The following is a 15817-nucleotide window of genomic DNA, read 5'->3' on the forward strand; positions in this document are numbered from 1 at the left end:
CTTCCTAAGAATTACTTTTTCTCTTGAAATATAAATTCGAGAACCAAACACCGCTAAAAGTTTTTACACTTACAATTTTGTTGCAAGATTACAAACATGTTTCTGTTAATGTGTCTTAATTTTTTTCTTTGCTTCTTTTTTATTATTGTACTAAAATTGACAATCTTATTAGATAGTTCACATTAAATTTTCCACCCAAAAAGGAAAAAAAAATCTATATTTCTCTGTCTCTGCAATGCCATATTGTGGAATGTGGAAGAAATATGGATAGTAAACATATGATCCATGATGTTTGTTTATGTGCTTGAATGTGTACACATTACTCGTATTTGTGTTACATTTTGTTGCCAAGAGATGGTAAAAAGAAATAAATCATTCATTCAACTCTTAAGAAATGAAAGAATTTGAATTTGATTACAAAGAACAAATAAGGGAACCAGGAAAATGGTCCCCTTGATTGGCAAGAGAACTAGTCTAACTTTGGAGTAGACTTGGCAATTTAAAGAACTTTGGAGTAAAGTTTACCATTTAAAACACGACATGGAAGCAGTACACAAATATGATATATTAAAAAAGAGACGAAGGTGATATGGGTTAAAATTTTAGCAAAAGATGTATGGGTTTAACAAAAACAAAAAATGCATTTTGTGTTTTCTATGTTGACACAAATTATAACATGATTTTTGTGTAAAACTTGGGAAGAATACACGAATTGCCAAGTCTACTTTTAAGCTATATGACAGAAACTATTAGTAAAAATACATACACTATTCTGCAGTTAAATGTGATTTATATATTGCAACGATCATATCCAGAGAACCAAGATGAGTTTTCTGCAAGCTTTGATAACTCACCATCTTCACCGTTATAGAATGGTTTAAATTCTTCTAGCCATTGCTGATCGCAGGCATCGCGGATCTCACCTGCATCATACTTGGCAATGTCAAAATTATCATAAGCAGGTTGTATTGCTTTTTTAGGTAGACGTGATTCTGTAAGTAGCTCATTAAGAGTGCTGATCTCATGTTCATGTTTTCGCTTTAATTTATCAATCTGTCTGCGAGCCTTCTCAGTTTCTTGTTCTGTTTCCATTGCTCGCTTCTGCAATTATTTTAAAACAGGAGGAAATGAGAACAATGCTAAAAGCTTCACATTCACTCCCAAGTCCCAAAGTAGCTTTGCTAGTTAGACCAGCAAAGTGAAGTGTTCCCTACCACATACAAGACTAAGGGAAAAATTAATCAAAAGCCCTAAAAAGCGGTAATATGTTCCAACACCCTACAATTTTGAACCAAACAATATCTAACACAGATGATTTGCTGCAAAAGACAGTAGTATGTTTTAAGACTTTTGGTCATCTAAAGTACACTCTTGCACAGCATGCCGAAAAAGTATTTGAGGGAGAATGGAAAACTATGAGATATTGAGGAAGATTAGTCTAACAGCATTATGTTATTTATGAATTCTCGGCATTTTAAATTACAAGCATTTCATCTGGAAATTCCTAGCCTTCACCAAAGAGGAAAAAAATAATTTTATGCATTACATACAGATGAAATTGACTAAATGGAATGTTGAAGTCCTCAATTTTTAGTACTTTTTCTGTACAAAATGTGTACATAAAATGTCCATTTACCTTTTCATCAATTTGTTTACCTTTCCAATAAAAGAACCAAAGAGTAACCAGATGATGACACAAGCGTCACCAAGAAGTTCTCTGAGCAACTATTATATGAGGTAAACATGTAAGATATAAACGCATCTCAGCTTTAAAAGCAACTTCTTGACATATTAGCTTGTGCATTCTAAACTTGAGGTTAGATCTCTGAATCATAATTTATATCCAAAAGTTAATTGAGACCTCATGAGCCTCATAAATGGATGTTTTGTCAAAGGCAGCATGGTTTAAGGGGCTTTGCATTGGCAAATACTAATAATAATATATGTTTGTTATAGTTGACTAGCAGGGTTTACAACAAAATTTATTTATCACGAGGCAATGTATAAAGAACATATATCAATACATAAATACAGATATATGAGAGACTACACTGAGAGTGCTTATTTGTAAAATGAAGGAAAGCAAATAATTTTCACAACAAAACTAATCACACTCCCTCTATCCACTCATCTTGTCACTTTTGAACTCTGATATTGTCCCATCAAAATTTTAATTTGAAAATAAAAAAATTGAACGACAATGTTTGCTACTTTACTCTTGCATCATAACCATTAAAAGTAACATGACAGACTGAACAGACACTTTAACATCTAAAATTCCAATCCAATAGTTATCCCAGCTTAGCTACCAGTTTTCATTTTGGGATGAAAACTTAATATGTAACAAAAATCTTAATATCAAGCAGAGAAGTTAAAGTTGATGAAAACATATAAGTAACTTTACTTACTTGAGCAGCAGCCACAGCTTCTTCTGCTTCTTTTAACCGTACAAGCAATTCGCCTGCAGCCTGGACTGCTTCAGCAGTATCCCTCAATTGAGCCTGGAGTCCTCTATTCTCATCCCTAAGATATTGCCTCTCCTTTTCCCTTTCCACTTTCAGTGCAGAAATTTCAGCAGCAAGGGCATTTATGAACTTAGATTCAGCACCCCTGACCCCTGCCCTAGCAGCTGCCTTTTTAACATCATCTATTCCCTCTTGAATCTTCCTATGCCTTGCAAGCAATTGCATGTGTTTTTCTTCAAGATCTGCATACTGTTCAAGCATTGTTGCATGTCCCACCATAGCCATCTGCATTGCTTCCTTCAATTCTTCTGCACATTTCTTCTCCATATCTAGTTCCTGCTTCCTTTTTTCAGCCAGCAATTGGCTAGCATCAAGTTCAGTCCTTAATTCCTCTACAAGAGAAATCCATTTGCTCTCTGCCTCAGTCCACCGAATTCTCTCTTGTTCAAATTTCTCTTCAGTACTCTCCTCATTTGTCTCTGGTATTGCACTTAGAGGTGGAGGCATATTGGGCTCACATGAATATGTCAACTGCAGTAAAGAATTTTGTCTTCGAGCTGATGTGGAAGAAGAGTCTATATAATATTGTAACTGGTTTCTTAAATCCTGAATTTCTTCTAGCAACACTTCCCTCTCACCAAAATCATGAAAATTTCGAAAGCGCTCCAGCTCATCCTGAACTCTTTTCAACTCAATCTTTGTTCTTAAAACCTCAGGATGGTTCTCATATTTCTCCTTCAGAAGCTGTAGGCAATAGGTGAGATACAGATGCAAATAAAAACGTTAATCTAAAAAACCTTAAAAGAACAAACAAACACCTTGTGCTCATGTGTGAGGGAAGCTAGCTCTTCTTCCATGAATTCCTCCGTAGGTAAAACACCATCCATAAGGCTCTCAAGGCGAAGAATTTTATCCTCCCTTGTCTGCCCTATAATGGCGTTGCACTCTCTCTCATGTTTGTACTGTTGCACCTGTAAATAATAGCCAATAACTATAACATCAACAATTCGCAATGACAATAGCCACCATTAGCTGCGAGTAAAATTACTAAGAAACCTACCAAACGGTTTAACTGCATTATCTCAGAAGCTTGCTTGGCACAGAAATCTTCAAGAGCCATTTCTCTCCTGATAGATCCAGCCAAAACCTTCTCCACTGCCTGTGCAATACAAGGTAAGAAAAAGGTCAATCATGTAGAAGCTATAATATGAAAAGCTAGAACTTGAGACTTGTTACCTTTGGAACTTGCTTCTTGGTTTTCTCAGCAGACTCTGACTCATCAACAGGGACTAACTGCATGTTAGAGCTTTCATTGTCCTCTTTCCCCTCCATGTTTGTTCTCTTTTTACAATTACCACATAGAAATGCTACTGGCTCTTCTTCTTGAATCTCATAATCTGGAAGAAAAGTTTGAACTCCGGCATCGACTTTATGAGCTGCAAGGATTGGCTTAGAGTCAGCAGGTTTTAATGAAAAACGGAATGATGATCTCCTCAATGCTAAACTTCGATGGTGACTATCAATAATCTCAAGACCACGATGGAGGCTAGCTGCCAAATGTTCAGTTGGTGTGAAAGGTACACGCATAGCCTCTGGGCCATCATCCTTAAGATCTTTCTGCGAAGCAGTGAACATTGATGATGTCCTCAGACTCTTCCTACTCTGGTTCACTCTAGGTGAGACACTTGGTGTTGGGGATTTAAGAATCACAGAAGAATCCCCATCAGTTGTTTCAACAGTTAGCTGGCCTGGTCCGCCCGGATTCTCTTTGACACTTTCATGAGCATCAACAACGTTTGGCATGTTTGTAGCAGGTTCAACTGAACCAACAATCATAATTTCAGAGGTTTTAGTCTCTTCAGATATTTCTTCCTCCATGTTTACATCAGTATCCTCAGTGTCTTGTGCTTTGACACATTCAAATGTGTTAGGCAATAGATCATGAGCACATCCATTTTCAGAGGTGGTATTTCCTGAATCTGATTCAATTATCTCTGGTTTGGTCACTTCATTTGAACAGCGATATATATCTGCTGATTGCAGGCCTACTTGAGCACAAAGACTCTCGACAGCTTCCTCATCAATTTCCATCTCCTCATCACCATCTTCATCAATATGAGGTAATGTCCTTGGATGATTGAGGCTAAATTTTAACAAATTCAAGCTCCTACGGGCATTCCATCCAGTTGAGTAACTTCCATTTGGATCAGTTTGGTTGTTTCCATTAGCTTTCATTCGTTGGAGTTCATCCTGCATGGTTCCCTCCACAATTTTCATATTCACACATTTCATTGCATAACTCATGGAAAAAAAAAAACTGATAATTAGAATATACCTTCAACTGCCGAATCACTTCACGCAGAAAATTTACATCATCCTGCATCACTTCATTAATGACTGCCTTGTTCTTGATTGCCTTTGTACGCTGAGCAAATCGTAGTGTGCTGAATGTTTCGCTCTTACAGCTGCATTACTGACTCAAGTAAACTTCCCTTGCCTGGGGGGGGGGGGGGGGGGGGGAAGAAAATCTTAAACAAAATAAGGGCAGTTGTTGTCTTGTTACCTTTGTGCTGGAGAGATTGCACAGACCATTGCTAATTTTGCATTGCCACCAAGAGATTCCTGTAATAAAAATGTCAACTTGGAGTCTCTGTAGGGGATATGCCTTTGCTTTCCGGTTTGGGATACTTCAGCAAGAATGTTTATCAAGTTCCTGAACTCCAAATAATAAGTAAAATTAGGAAAAATCTAGCAGTGTGTGCTCTTGACACATCCATGAAAACATGCTGAAGCAACAAAGAGGCAAGAAAACATGGTAGAATTGAATCTGAATTGAGCAATTGTCTCCATCACTTGTATTACATAGCCTTTTTTATTTTCTGTAGCTTCTTTTTTCTGTATCACCTTCTTCTGAAACTGTAATTGGCTAAATCACTTTTTTTTCCAGCTAGGAAGACAATCACCTTTTAGACAAATATGCTAAAAGTAGTTTTCTTTAAAGGTTTGGACACGCATTTGCTCTATTACATTAACTCATTTTTTATTGTATTCTCACATTTTGGAGCTCAACAATGCTCCATACCACATTTGCGAACTATTGAAATCTAAAAAGATTCCGAATTGCAGATGTATCACATTGTAGTCAAAGTTGGAAGATCTACTTTTTGAACAATAAAGTAACAACCAAAAGTTGAATCTAGAGATTCAATATAAGATGCACGTGAAATAAGACATGCATATGAAAGAAAAGATACGAAAAGCATACCCAAGTTGTGAGAGTGAACGATTAATATTCCCTGCCTCCTTTAAGCGATCCCCTGCAGCACCAGTTAGTTTTTGTCTCTCCGAACCGGCTAGATCAACGAGATTTATTCGGCTTGTTTTAAAGCTACTTACACCATCGGCCACACTCTGTAAGAACAGAGAGTACTTCAGAATCCTCAAGTATAATTGGGAGAGAAAAACTCGTGAAAATATGATATATTTTCCAGTTGTTCTGCAGATCATGATCCTTGTGATTTTATTATTTACAAAATGTGACAAATAAAAAAGGACATGGAATTTAAGAAAATTCTGGTTTGCAAAGCTGCCCAAGTTAGTGATTTGATGCCACGATTTGGTTTTGAAAAACTTGTAATCCAACAAGAAATATGCTAGCTCAAACATAAATATTAGAAACAAATAAATAAAGCACATGAAATTCAAACCATTATTACCTTACATCGAGACTCAACAACACAAGTAAAAACACAATGTGAACGGGAACTTTCGGCATTGATAGTAGTCGCACCTGTCCTTCTATTTGATAATCCCTGCATCATTTGTGTGAAGCTTCTAAATTTAATTATTTGAATCAAACTTAGTTAAGTTTCAAATCCACTTTTACCAAACTGGAATAAATGGATCAAGCTAATAAGAAATCATGCATAAAAGTGTTCCTTTTCTATCAAGAAAAGTTGAATGTTAGCATTCAAAGCATTGGCAAAATAAAAATAAAAATAAAAACAAACCTTTATCAACAGCTGAGTCACGTCCTTCATCGAACTTACATACTCCTCCGTCAAATTCTCAACGTAGACGCCAGATTTTACATCTTCTCTTATCTGGATGAAAATCATAAAACAGTCTAAGAAAACCAAAAATTTTCATCCCAAAAAGAAAGAATTGAAAAGTTAATTATAATTATTCATTCTACCTGCAGGTTTCTTTGATTTGGATCCAACAAATCCGTGATTTGCTCATTATAGATCTGCAAAAGGAAATTGAAAAGCAAGTGGTAAGGAATAAGAATAAAACAAAGATAAACAGTCCAATTATATCAAAATCTAGTACCACAATAAGTCAATCAACTCTACCTCAAGAAAAGAACAGCGACATTGGTACTTGAGTTGTTTATCAGCATGCTTGATTTGCTCCTACAAAATAGAAGGTTGAAGCACAACAAACCATTGAAAATGGTCCACTCATAACATAAACATTCAGTGCATTCATTGACGAACATATATTGAAACCTTTACCTCATTTATACGAGCAAAGAGTCGATCAAACACACGGGGAGTTAAGCCTTGTTGATCACTTGATAAATTTTCTTCCAACAAGGCGTTGGCTGGACCCCAAATCGTATAAGTCTTTCCACTTCCAGTCTAGCGAAAACCATTTTATTCAGACACACAAATTGAAAAGTTATAAACCAGTTCAAAAGTAATTCAATGAAGAAGCAAGTACCTGGCCATAAGCAAACACCGAGCTGTTAAACCCAGCAAGACAATTTTCGACGAGAGGTGCTCCTACGAGCTGGAAGATATCTAGCTGCAGTTAAAAAAGAAACAAAATTTAGGGTTTTACAGAAATAATTAAACAGAGGGAAATAAATAAAAAGTAAGCCCATCAGTGCCTGAGTTGCATCCGTGTTGGCCACTGAGTCAAACGTGAAGGTTTGTCCAGTGATACTCAAAGATTCATTACTAATTTTCTGAACTATTGTTTCCCCTTCTTCCTCTTCTTTAATTGGCGGCCGCATCCGTACAACCACCTAAAGAATAATAATAAAAGGGAGTCAATATTTGAAATCTAATAAATTCCATAATTCAGAAAAAAAAAAAAAGGAAATACCTTGACACCGGAATCGGAGATTCCTGAGACGGCGTTTTCGGGGAGGGTTTCCGGATAAAGTTTGCGCTTGAGAGGGTTGGAGGACGGCGGGCGAGGTGGCAATGGACACTTGATCTTGGCCGTTGCGGTTGCGGCGGGGGAAGGTTGGGAGTTGGGATCTGGCGGCGGTGCGTTTTCTTTGGATGATTTTTGGTGTTTCCGTTTGGATTTAGAAGGGGTAAGGTTTGGGGAAGAAGGGTTCTCCATCTGCTCTCTCAAGACCGTGTTTCTTGGTAACATGAAATGCTTCATTTTTTTGTTTGTTTGGACAGAAAGGAAAAGAGAGGAAAAAGGGAGAGAAAGGGGAAGATTAGGGCAAGAAAGCGTGAGAGATGGAGAGAAAGACAGAAGAGTGGAAGTGAGAGAAAAGTAGCCGTTAGAGGGAACAAAAGAGTTTGAATTCCGGGATTTTTATTTTTATTTTTATTTATTTTGAAATTATGTTGGATCTGGAGCGTTTTTTTTAATAATTAAATAAACCTACGTGGACCCATTCATGAGCCCACTTTTGATACGACACTGTTTTTCTTTGACGGCCCAGATTCTTGGGCTGCTTTTTCTTTTCCTTTTAAGTCAATTAGCCACTTTACTGTTATTAAATTTGAGATTCAACCATTGTACTTTTATTCTTTTCAATTAAGCCATTACATTATTGTCAAGTGGTCAATTAAGCCAATTTTTTAAATTGGTCTATACTTAAATTATTGTTAGAGTGAGATAGCCAGATGTCAATTCAATTCAAATGGCAGGACAAGGAAAAAAAAATCTAAAAATTAGTATAAGTAATTGTTTTGTAATTGCCTTCCATTTCTTTCTTCATTATTTGTTTCATTTCCTTTATTTTTTCTCACACTCACCCATCCTTCTTATAATATGACAATATAATATAAACATAATATAAAACAAAAGGTAATAATATTAAATAATATAAATATTCGAATTTTAATATTATCGAAAGATGTAACGGTTGAAGGCAGGACGCAAAGGGCACTTGTCCGTCTATTTATACAGGTGTCCTTGAGTCCACTATCACAAATACGTAATGCCATTGCCACTCACCAAGTACCTAACTGCAATGAAACAATGCCCGAGACGATAAGAATCAAGGCCTTCATTCATGATTTCATGTGATGTTTTTTTGCGTCAAAAACCAGCAGAAAAAGCAGTACGTAACAAAAAACCTTAGCACAATTTGACAAAAAAAGAACAATTCCGTCGGAAAACGCTAGCTCACTATTGTCCCATAAATGACGGCCCTGTCATGTCGTTTTCCCTTGCGTCTAAAATACGCCGCACGACGTCGATGCTCTCTTCTGCCTCGCTTGCCACCCCTGTCAGCCCATTTCACCACCTTAATTTGCGTGACGAAACGCTTTCTTTTTCGGTTTTCTCTCTATATAACACCATAACCACAATACCCCACCGTCACAATCATATTACATAAAAAAACTGAAGCACCAAAAGATGGCGAAAACTGAGCTGATAACTCTCTCTTTGTTGTTCGTAATAACATTGTCTTTCACGTTGGTTAACGGTTATGGAACGGTGGTGGGAGGGAAAACGAAGATAAGCGACGTGAAGACGAACAAGGAGGTGCAAAAGCTTGGGAGGTTTTCCGTGGAAGAATATAACAGGATGCAGGGGCGTTTGAGGAGTAATAGAGGGACGGAGTTGGTTTTTTCTCAGGTTGTGGAGGCTCAGAAACAGGTGGTATCTGGGATCAAGTACTATCTGAAGATTGAGGCCATGCAGAATGGGCTTTCCAGGACGTTTGAATCGGTGGTTGTGGTGAAACCTTGGGTTCATTCCAGGGAATTGCTCAGCTTTTCCCCTTATTCTCAAAAAGGTTAGGGGTTTGCTTGTGTTGAATCTGTAGCGTTGTAATGGTCATTCCCAAGTTTGTTTTGTGTTTTATGGCATTTTTGGTTTGGATTTTTGTGTTTGAGGGTGGGTTTTAACCTGTGATTTTCATGTATAATAAGTCTTTGAACGTGCAAAAAAGGAATAAATAATGCTAATCAACTATTTGTTTTACAAATAATCTATATATCTTTTCTGGGAAAGAGAAGGATTGTGATTTGTGCTGTCAGGATCATGTATACATCAGCTTTCGATTCTCTGATTCCAAAAAGTTCAAAGAAATGGTCTTATCATTCAAGGATAGTTGTAGATGATAAAGGATCGAATTCGTTTTTTTTTTTTTCCTTTTATTTTCTCCGATATTGTATAATATTTTATAATTTCAAAAAAGGATTCAAATTTGAATCCATCTTTTTTTAAATCAAATTGATCCAAATTCAATCTGGTTTATCAGTTTTTTAAATTAACTTTTTAAATATTCTATTATTTTTTTATATTTTTTAAATATATTTAAATTTATTTAAATATGAAAAATTATTTTTATTTTATAAAATTTAAATTTATATAAAAATTAATAAAAATATAATTCTATTTGATTAAAATATTTTTAATTTTTTTATTTCGTCATTTAAAATCGATTTGAATTTAATTAAAACATTTATTTGAATCAAAAAATTAAATTTAAATCAATCTAAATACTTTAATTTCAAATTAATTTTTTATTTTCTCGACCTTAAAAAAAACTACAAATTAATTTTAAATTTATATTTATTTATTAAATTTAACAAACAACCATAAATAATATTTTTAAATTTATTAATTAAACAAATAAATTACAAATATATATAAAAAAATTGGTTCACATGCAATTTGTTTACAATGATATATATTGCTTATATGTATTCTATAAAGCTCAAAAAAAAAAAAAAATTACATATGTAAAAGTAGTTACTTGTGTCAGGATACACCAAGTAACTTATAATTAAAAAAGAAAAACGTTAAACAATGCAATCGTCTTCCCTCCTTGAGAAACCAACTTCCTGAAACAAAAATTAACAAAGATAAACCAAACAAATTCCGGGGTCATAATACAATATTAGATAATACAATTGTTATCTTTAACTTGAACATTCTTATACAAAGCGGTTAAGATATTTGATCAATCTACAAACCTGCTTAGATGCATTAGAAGAACTTCATGCATGACTTTGCACGCCAAGTGATTAGCACTATCTGAACCTTTTACTATTCTATGGTAATATATTTTAGAACAAATACTCCACCTTCACTCTTCTATAACATTGGGAAGGAAGAAAGGGAGGCAGGATGGAGGGGAAGGGGGATTTGAGGCAAATGCCTTCATGCCTTGCTGTCTATGGCCATTGGTGCTGGCTCCTGTTTTGCTGCCTTTGCTTGCTCTAACTTGTTCACCTTTGCAAATATGTTGCCATAAAATTGCGAATCCTTGTTGTGCTCCCCGATTTTCTCCTTTAGGACTCGGTACTCCAGTTTCACATCTCTGGTATCAACGCAAACATAAATTAACTTCAACTGTAGTCACAAGTTCACAACAATTGGAATAAAACAACTTACTGGTGAAAACATGAGGCCAAAGATGATGGAACCAGATTTCTTATCCTACATGTACTTTCCACTTCAGTTTTATAGTCCTTGTATCTAGTATTTGCCAAAAGCGGCAAAGCAAATATTCCCCCAGAACATTTATGCAAGATACATTCCCATCCAGCTCACAATCATACAAGGCAGGATGTAGTGACTTTAGCTCCGATAAATCACTAAAGTAACCATATTCAGATATAACAAACAGTTTGCAGTAGAGAAAAACCTGTTATCAGGGTCAGTCTCGAGGGCCCTTTTGATATCCACCTCTGCCAAATCCAAATCAACAGGTTGAATATATGCTTGAGCCCTTATATATACTGCTTTCACGTTCCTATTATCAAGTTCTAACACCTATAAAATCACACATGCCTAACTGTCAGCATGAGTGAATTAACATTGACATTTCATCAAGACAAATTCTAAATGCCAATAAAGCTAACAACCTTAGTGCACAGATGCTCAGCCTGCTTGTAATCTTTGAGTTTCAACTTGCAAGCAGCATTATTAAGATTGCACGTTACTTGTCCCATTTTCACCCTTCTTCATTGTTTTGATACCCTCATCCCAGCCCTTGATTACTTGTCGTGCAATTTAAGGAGAGAAACGAGTGAGCATATGCAGTTCAAGCTGTTACAGACAGACACTCCACAACCAAAACAGTCAACGAAAATCTCCGTTAAACTGTTGAAATTTGAAAGATTTCACTTGTTCTCTCAATGCTTCCAGGAAAGACAGACATCCAAATATCATACCAGACAGCAATATATTTTACACGCTTCAATCGAACACAGATCTTAGGCATCAGACATGAAAAAGATCTTAAAACTTAGTCCTATCTAAATTCAGATTTGATAAGAAGAATATAGTTGATGCCAACAATTTTTTTAAAAAACAAGCATTCATTAAGTATTCCATATATCATCCAACTCATTATTCTATGATTATCACAAAATTCATCGGACTTTATTAAGTTATTACACTGTTATTATCAAAAGGGTAAGTTGCTAGGACTATTCAGAAATGCTAGGCAGTTTCAAGAAGATATGAGGAGTCACCATACTAGCGATATGACTTTACAATATGTTAGTAAGTAATTTGGCACCTAAAATATACTACTTCAACAATTTAGTACCCATAAAAAAATTTCATTCTAATCGTACTTGTTTTCATCAAGCATTTTACACCTTTGACTTAGGATGTTAGTCAAATGTTGATATCACAAATACTAACCAATAAAAATGTGATGTTTGATGAAAACAAAATTCGAGTCTCTAACTTTTATAGGTACTAAATTGTGAAAAGTGATAGAATTCAAGAGTTAAATCACACATTAACCCTTTACAATAATAAATATATAAATGTATGACAGAAACACTTGAAAATCAGAACTCGGAACTCGGAACAGTGATTTCTGAAAACAAATAAGGAGTTAAATATCGAACTTAAGAATTAGTGATTTACACTTCCTTGATAAGAACACCAGCTTTAACAGAGAGGTAACTAAATTCATTAAGAAATGAAGCTGAACATGCATTTAAAATAAAAAGAAAATTAGATGAATAAAATTATTCACCTAGGCCAAGCTTGAACTTAAAAGGAGTCTCCCTATCCCGGCTGGAATCAAACTTGGTTCCATCAAGCACAGTTCCAGTATAATGCACTGCAAAAAAACCAACAAACCCATAAACTTAAAAAATTCAAGAACAAAGAAGGAATAGAAGAATAAATGTATGAGCTGATTAAAAAAGCTGTGAGGACTCGATTACATAAATTGCATTCAATTGCTGCTGATCCAATGAACAAAGTTTTGTGTGATGCTTGAAATATAAATAAAGTTATATTGCATAATAATTAGAATATGATTTAATTGTATCTATGGAGTGTATGTACTGTAGCAATTTTATTGTTTCTTTTGGATAAATAAAATATAATTTATCCCAAAAAAAAAATCCTAAAGGAAAAAGGAACAACCAAAGCAATGAAGGAAGAAGAAGAAAGAGAGCCATTACCTTCAACTTCATCAACATTGAAGGGCCTCCCATCCTTCACCTTCCTTAAGCAGCTTTTTCTTCAGTCCATTTTTCCCAATCTCTTTCTCCTCACCAACTTTGAGGATTGGGTTAACGGGGTCATCTTGTGGGATGTCCATATTTTCTTCTTCTTCATCCATGTTGTTGGCGGTTGGGAACTCGAAATCGTCTTTCATGGTTTGCGAGATTAGCTGAGAGGAAAATTTGAGCTTTTGAGTTAAACAAATTAGCACATGGTTGTAGGTCTTTCTCTGATTAATGCAAAGTGATCTGAAACTACAGGAATTTAAAGGTGAAGACGGAGAGAGTCCAGAGGTTCTAAAAGCTAACAGTCTGAAGATAGTTCCAGAATTCTCCCTTCTCTTTTTAGAGCCTTTGACACTGTCGTTGAGATCTTCGCGCTTCTATGAGGGCGCTTTAGGATCTACTGGTACGTGACATGGCATTTAAATAATTTGATTTTTTTTTAAGCTCTTAAATTACTTTTAAACACCTTATCTAACAACATAATTTATTAAAGAAAATATTATGCGTTTAAATTTTTTTCGATCATGTAATATTTAAATATCAATTTTAATAATATATAAATTAATTCAAAAAATTAATTGATTGATTATTTTTTTATATATAATTCGAGTAAGATAAATTATTTGATGTAATAAAATTTTTTAATTGTATAATCAAAGATAAGATAAGAATATATATTTTATTTTTTTAAATATATACTAAAATATGTGTTATTATTTTAATTTTGTTTATGAAATTAAAAAATTTTATTTTTCAATGTATTTAATAATTTTTCATTCAAATAAGTTCAAACAAAAGCTATAAGCTTCGAATCTTATTACATGTAAATTTAATTATTTAATTATATTTTAAATTATTAGTTGATTATTTAGTGATTGTAACTTATTAAAATAGAATAATTGATTATTTGACTATTTATATGAATATAATACTTAATTATAATTATAATTTTAAAATAACTTAATTTAAATAATTTCATTCGTTTTATTTAATTTTGATATGAATCTATTAGAAAATTGTTTTTATTCAATTACTTTAATCAGTTACCGATTTTTAAAATTTATAATGGAATAAATCAAATAAATCAAATTTATTAATTTATTTTTAAATATAATATAAATACAATATAATTTACATAATATTTTAAAATCTTATATATAATACAATAAATAATAAAATACAAGATAACTTTCATGTAAAAGAAAATAAATATTTAAAAAATCATTTATAAGTCTCAATCGATATTAAATATACCATTTTATAAATAAACATGTCTTAATTCATGAATAATCATCACTTTTGAAACGAAACAACAAAATTTTTAAATTTTCTATAAAAAACATTCAAATGCCCATGCCATAATATTCATTGCAACGTTCGAAGTCATAGAATCTCTAAGCCAAATCAATTGCCTCCATTGGATATTTCTACTTTAACTCTTTGCTAATTTCATTGGCTTTTAACTAGTATTTATTGATTCGAGTGATTAAAAAATTTAATTTTTTTACATAAAATTTTGATTTTAAATCTTATAAATAAAAAAATAAATATTAAAAATATTTATTTTTTTATGAGATCCGTCTTAACTCAACTCTAAATTAGTCAACATTTAAAATAGTTACTTGACATAAAAAATCTTAGACAAAAAAAAGAAAAATTCATTGGTTTTTTAGTAAATTTGGAGCAAATCATTACAAAAGCATGGAACTCTTTTGAAACAAAAGTTGGTTTTGTCTAAAGCTTGAGACAACATGTTATTCATTAAGTCACAACTTGTAATAAATTTAATTCTTTGTCTCATAATGTCCAAATCACTTTTGATTTTGTTTTTAATAAGTTTGACCACCCATCTCTTTCTATAATGCTTCATAATACTATCTTCTAAAGTCATGTTTATATATCTAACCTAATATTCTCATTTCAACCATGCTAATTTTTTTTTTTTTTGAGGGGGTTTATTATTATGTTTAACAAAGTTATTACTTAAGTAAATTCAAGATTTAATTTAATTATTTTATAAAATAATATCTAATAAATTTATTTAAGATTCAATAACTTCTATTATAAAAATACATTTGGGCAGTTGGATGCCCGACAGAAGGTGGTAGGATGTCCAATCAGGAAAGCATTTTGTCTTAGAAATGAACTTAGCCCATTTAAGATTCAAAAATAATTTGAAAGTTTTAAAATTTGGGATATTTAGTTTTGAGTTCAAATCTTATTTTAAGTGAATTTATTCTAATTTTATGCTTAATTTTATTAATTTAAAATAACAAAATTCCCTAAGACTTGATTTGGATTTAAAAATAGCCTCAATGAGTTGTGATTAGAGATGCTAATTATGATACAAATTAAATGATAAAAATTTATCTAGATATAATAAAAATACAAAAATTTATTTAAAAAATTAGAATCGTTCAAGATTTTTTTTTTTTTTAGTAATTTAGCCTTTCAAATTTAACCTCATTTTATTTTATTTTTTCAAAATTTGTCATTCGTTTGTCTTCCTTTAAATTTTTTATTTAAAAGTTTTCAAATGGTTTTTTTTAACAAGATCAAATTATTAATTTTAATTATTTATTAACAAAATTAATATTTGATATAAAATAATTTAATAAAATCTTATAAATGTTAAATAATTTAAAATTTTTTATTACATAT

General features: G+C 33.0%; 2 protein-coding genes and 1 long non-coding RNA gene across 3 annotated transcripts; 1 reads left to right on the forward strand and 2 right to left on the reverse strand.

Moving 5' to 3' along the window:
• Positions 1-355: 355 nt before the first annotated feature.
• LOC111279739 (kinesin-like protein KIN-12B) lies at positions 356-8014 on the reverse strand. Its single transcript, XM_022866762.2, has 16 exons — positions 7578-8014; positions 7360-7497; positions 7191-7274; positions 6983-7108; positions 6821-6880; positions 6661-6714; positions 6476-6568; positions 6182-6277; positions 5731-5876; positions 5029-5178; positions 4801-4930; positions 3702-4715; positions 3526-3624; positions 3284-3436; positions 2409-3209; positions 356-1101 (listed from the first exon to the last, which is right to left on the reverse strand). The coding sequence occupies exons 1-16, from the start codon at positions 7866-7868 to the stop codon at positions 790-792; spliced, it is 3747 nt and encodes a 1248-aa protein (XP_022722497.2). The 5' UTR covers positions 7869-8014; the 3' UTR covers positions 356-789.
• Positions 8015-8937: 923 nt separating this feature from the next.
• CYS2 (PHYTOCYSTATIN 2) lies at positions 8938-9657 on the forward strand. Its single transcript, XM_022866594.2, has one exon. The coding sequence runs from the start codon at positions 9081-9083 to the stop codon at positions 9465-9467; it is 387 nt and encodes a 128-aa protein (XP_022722329.2). The 5' UTR covers positions 8938-9080; the 3' UTR covers positions 9468-9657.
• A 675-nt stretch (positions 9658-10332) lies between these two features.
• LOC111279748 (uncharacterized) lies at positions 10333-11458 on the reverse strand. Its single transcript, XR_016334524.1, has 3 exons — positions 11323-11458; positions 10649-10995; positions 10333-10516 (listed from the first exon to the last, which is right to left on the reverse strand). It is a non-coding gene; the product is annotated as an uncharacterized LOC111279748 (long non-coding RNA).
• Between the last annotated feature and the right edge of the window lie 4359 nt (positions 11459-15817).

Source organism: Durio zibethinus, chromosome 27, assembly GCF_047325235.1.
Source record: "Durio zibethinus cultivar Kanyao isolate XHJ-2024 chromosome 27, ASM4732523v1, whole genome shotgun sequence".
NCBI lineage: Eukaryota > Viridiplantae > Streptophyta > Magnoliopsida > Malvales > Malvaceae > Durio > Durio zibethinus.

Coding starts and splice junctions, on each gene's coding strand:
- CYS2 (XM_022866594.2), top strand. CDS start 9,081: ATGGCGAAAACTGAGCTGATAACTCTCTCTTTGTTGTTCGTAATAACA.
- LOC111279739 (XM_022866762.2), bottom strand. CDS start 7,868: ATGAAGCATTTCATGTTACCAAGAAACACGGTCTTGAGAGAGCAGATG. Junction 4,931..5,028: donor GCAATCTCTCCAGCACAAAG/GTAACAAGACAA, acceptor TCAGTAATGCAG/CTGTAAGAGCGAAACATTCA. Junction 3,210..3,283: donor CCCTCACACATGAGCACAAG/GTGTTTGTTTGT, acceptor TATTGCCTACAG/CTTCTGAAGGAGAAATATGA.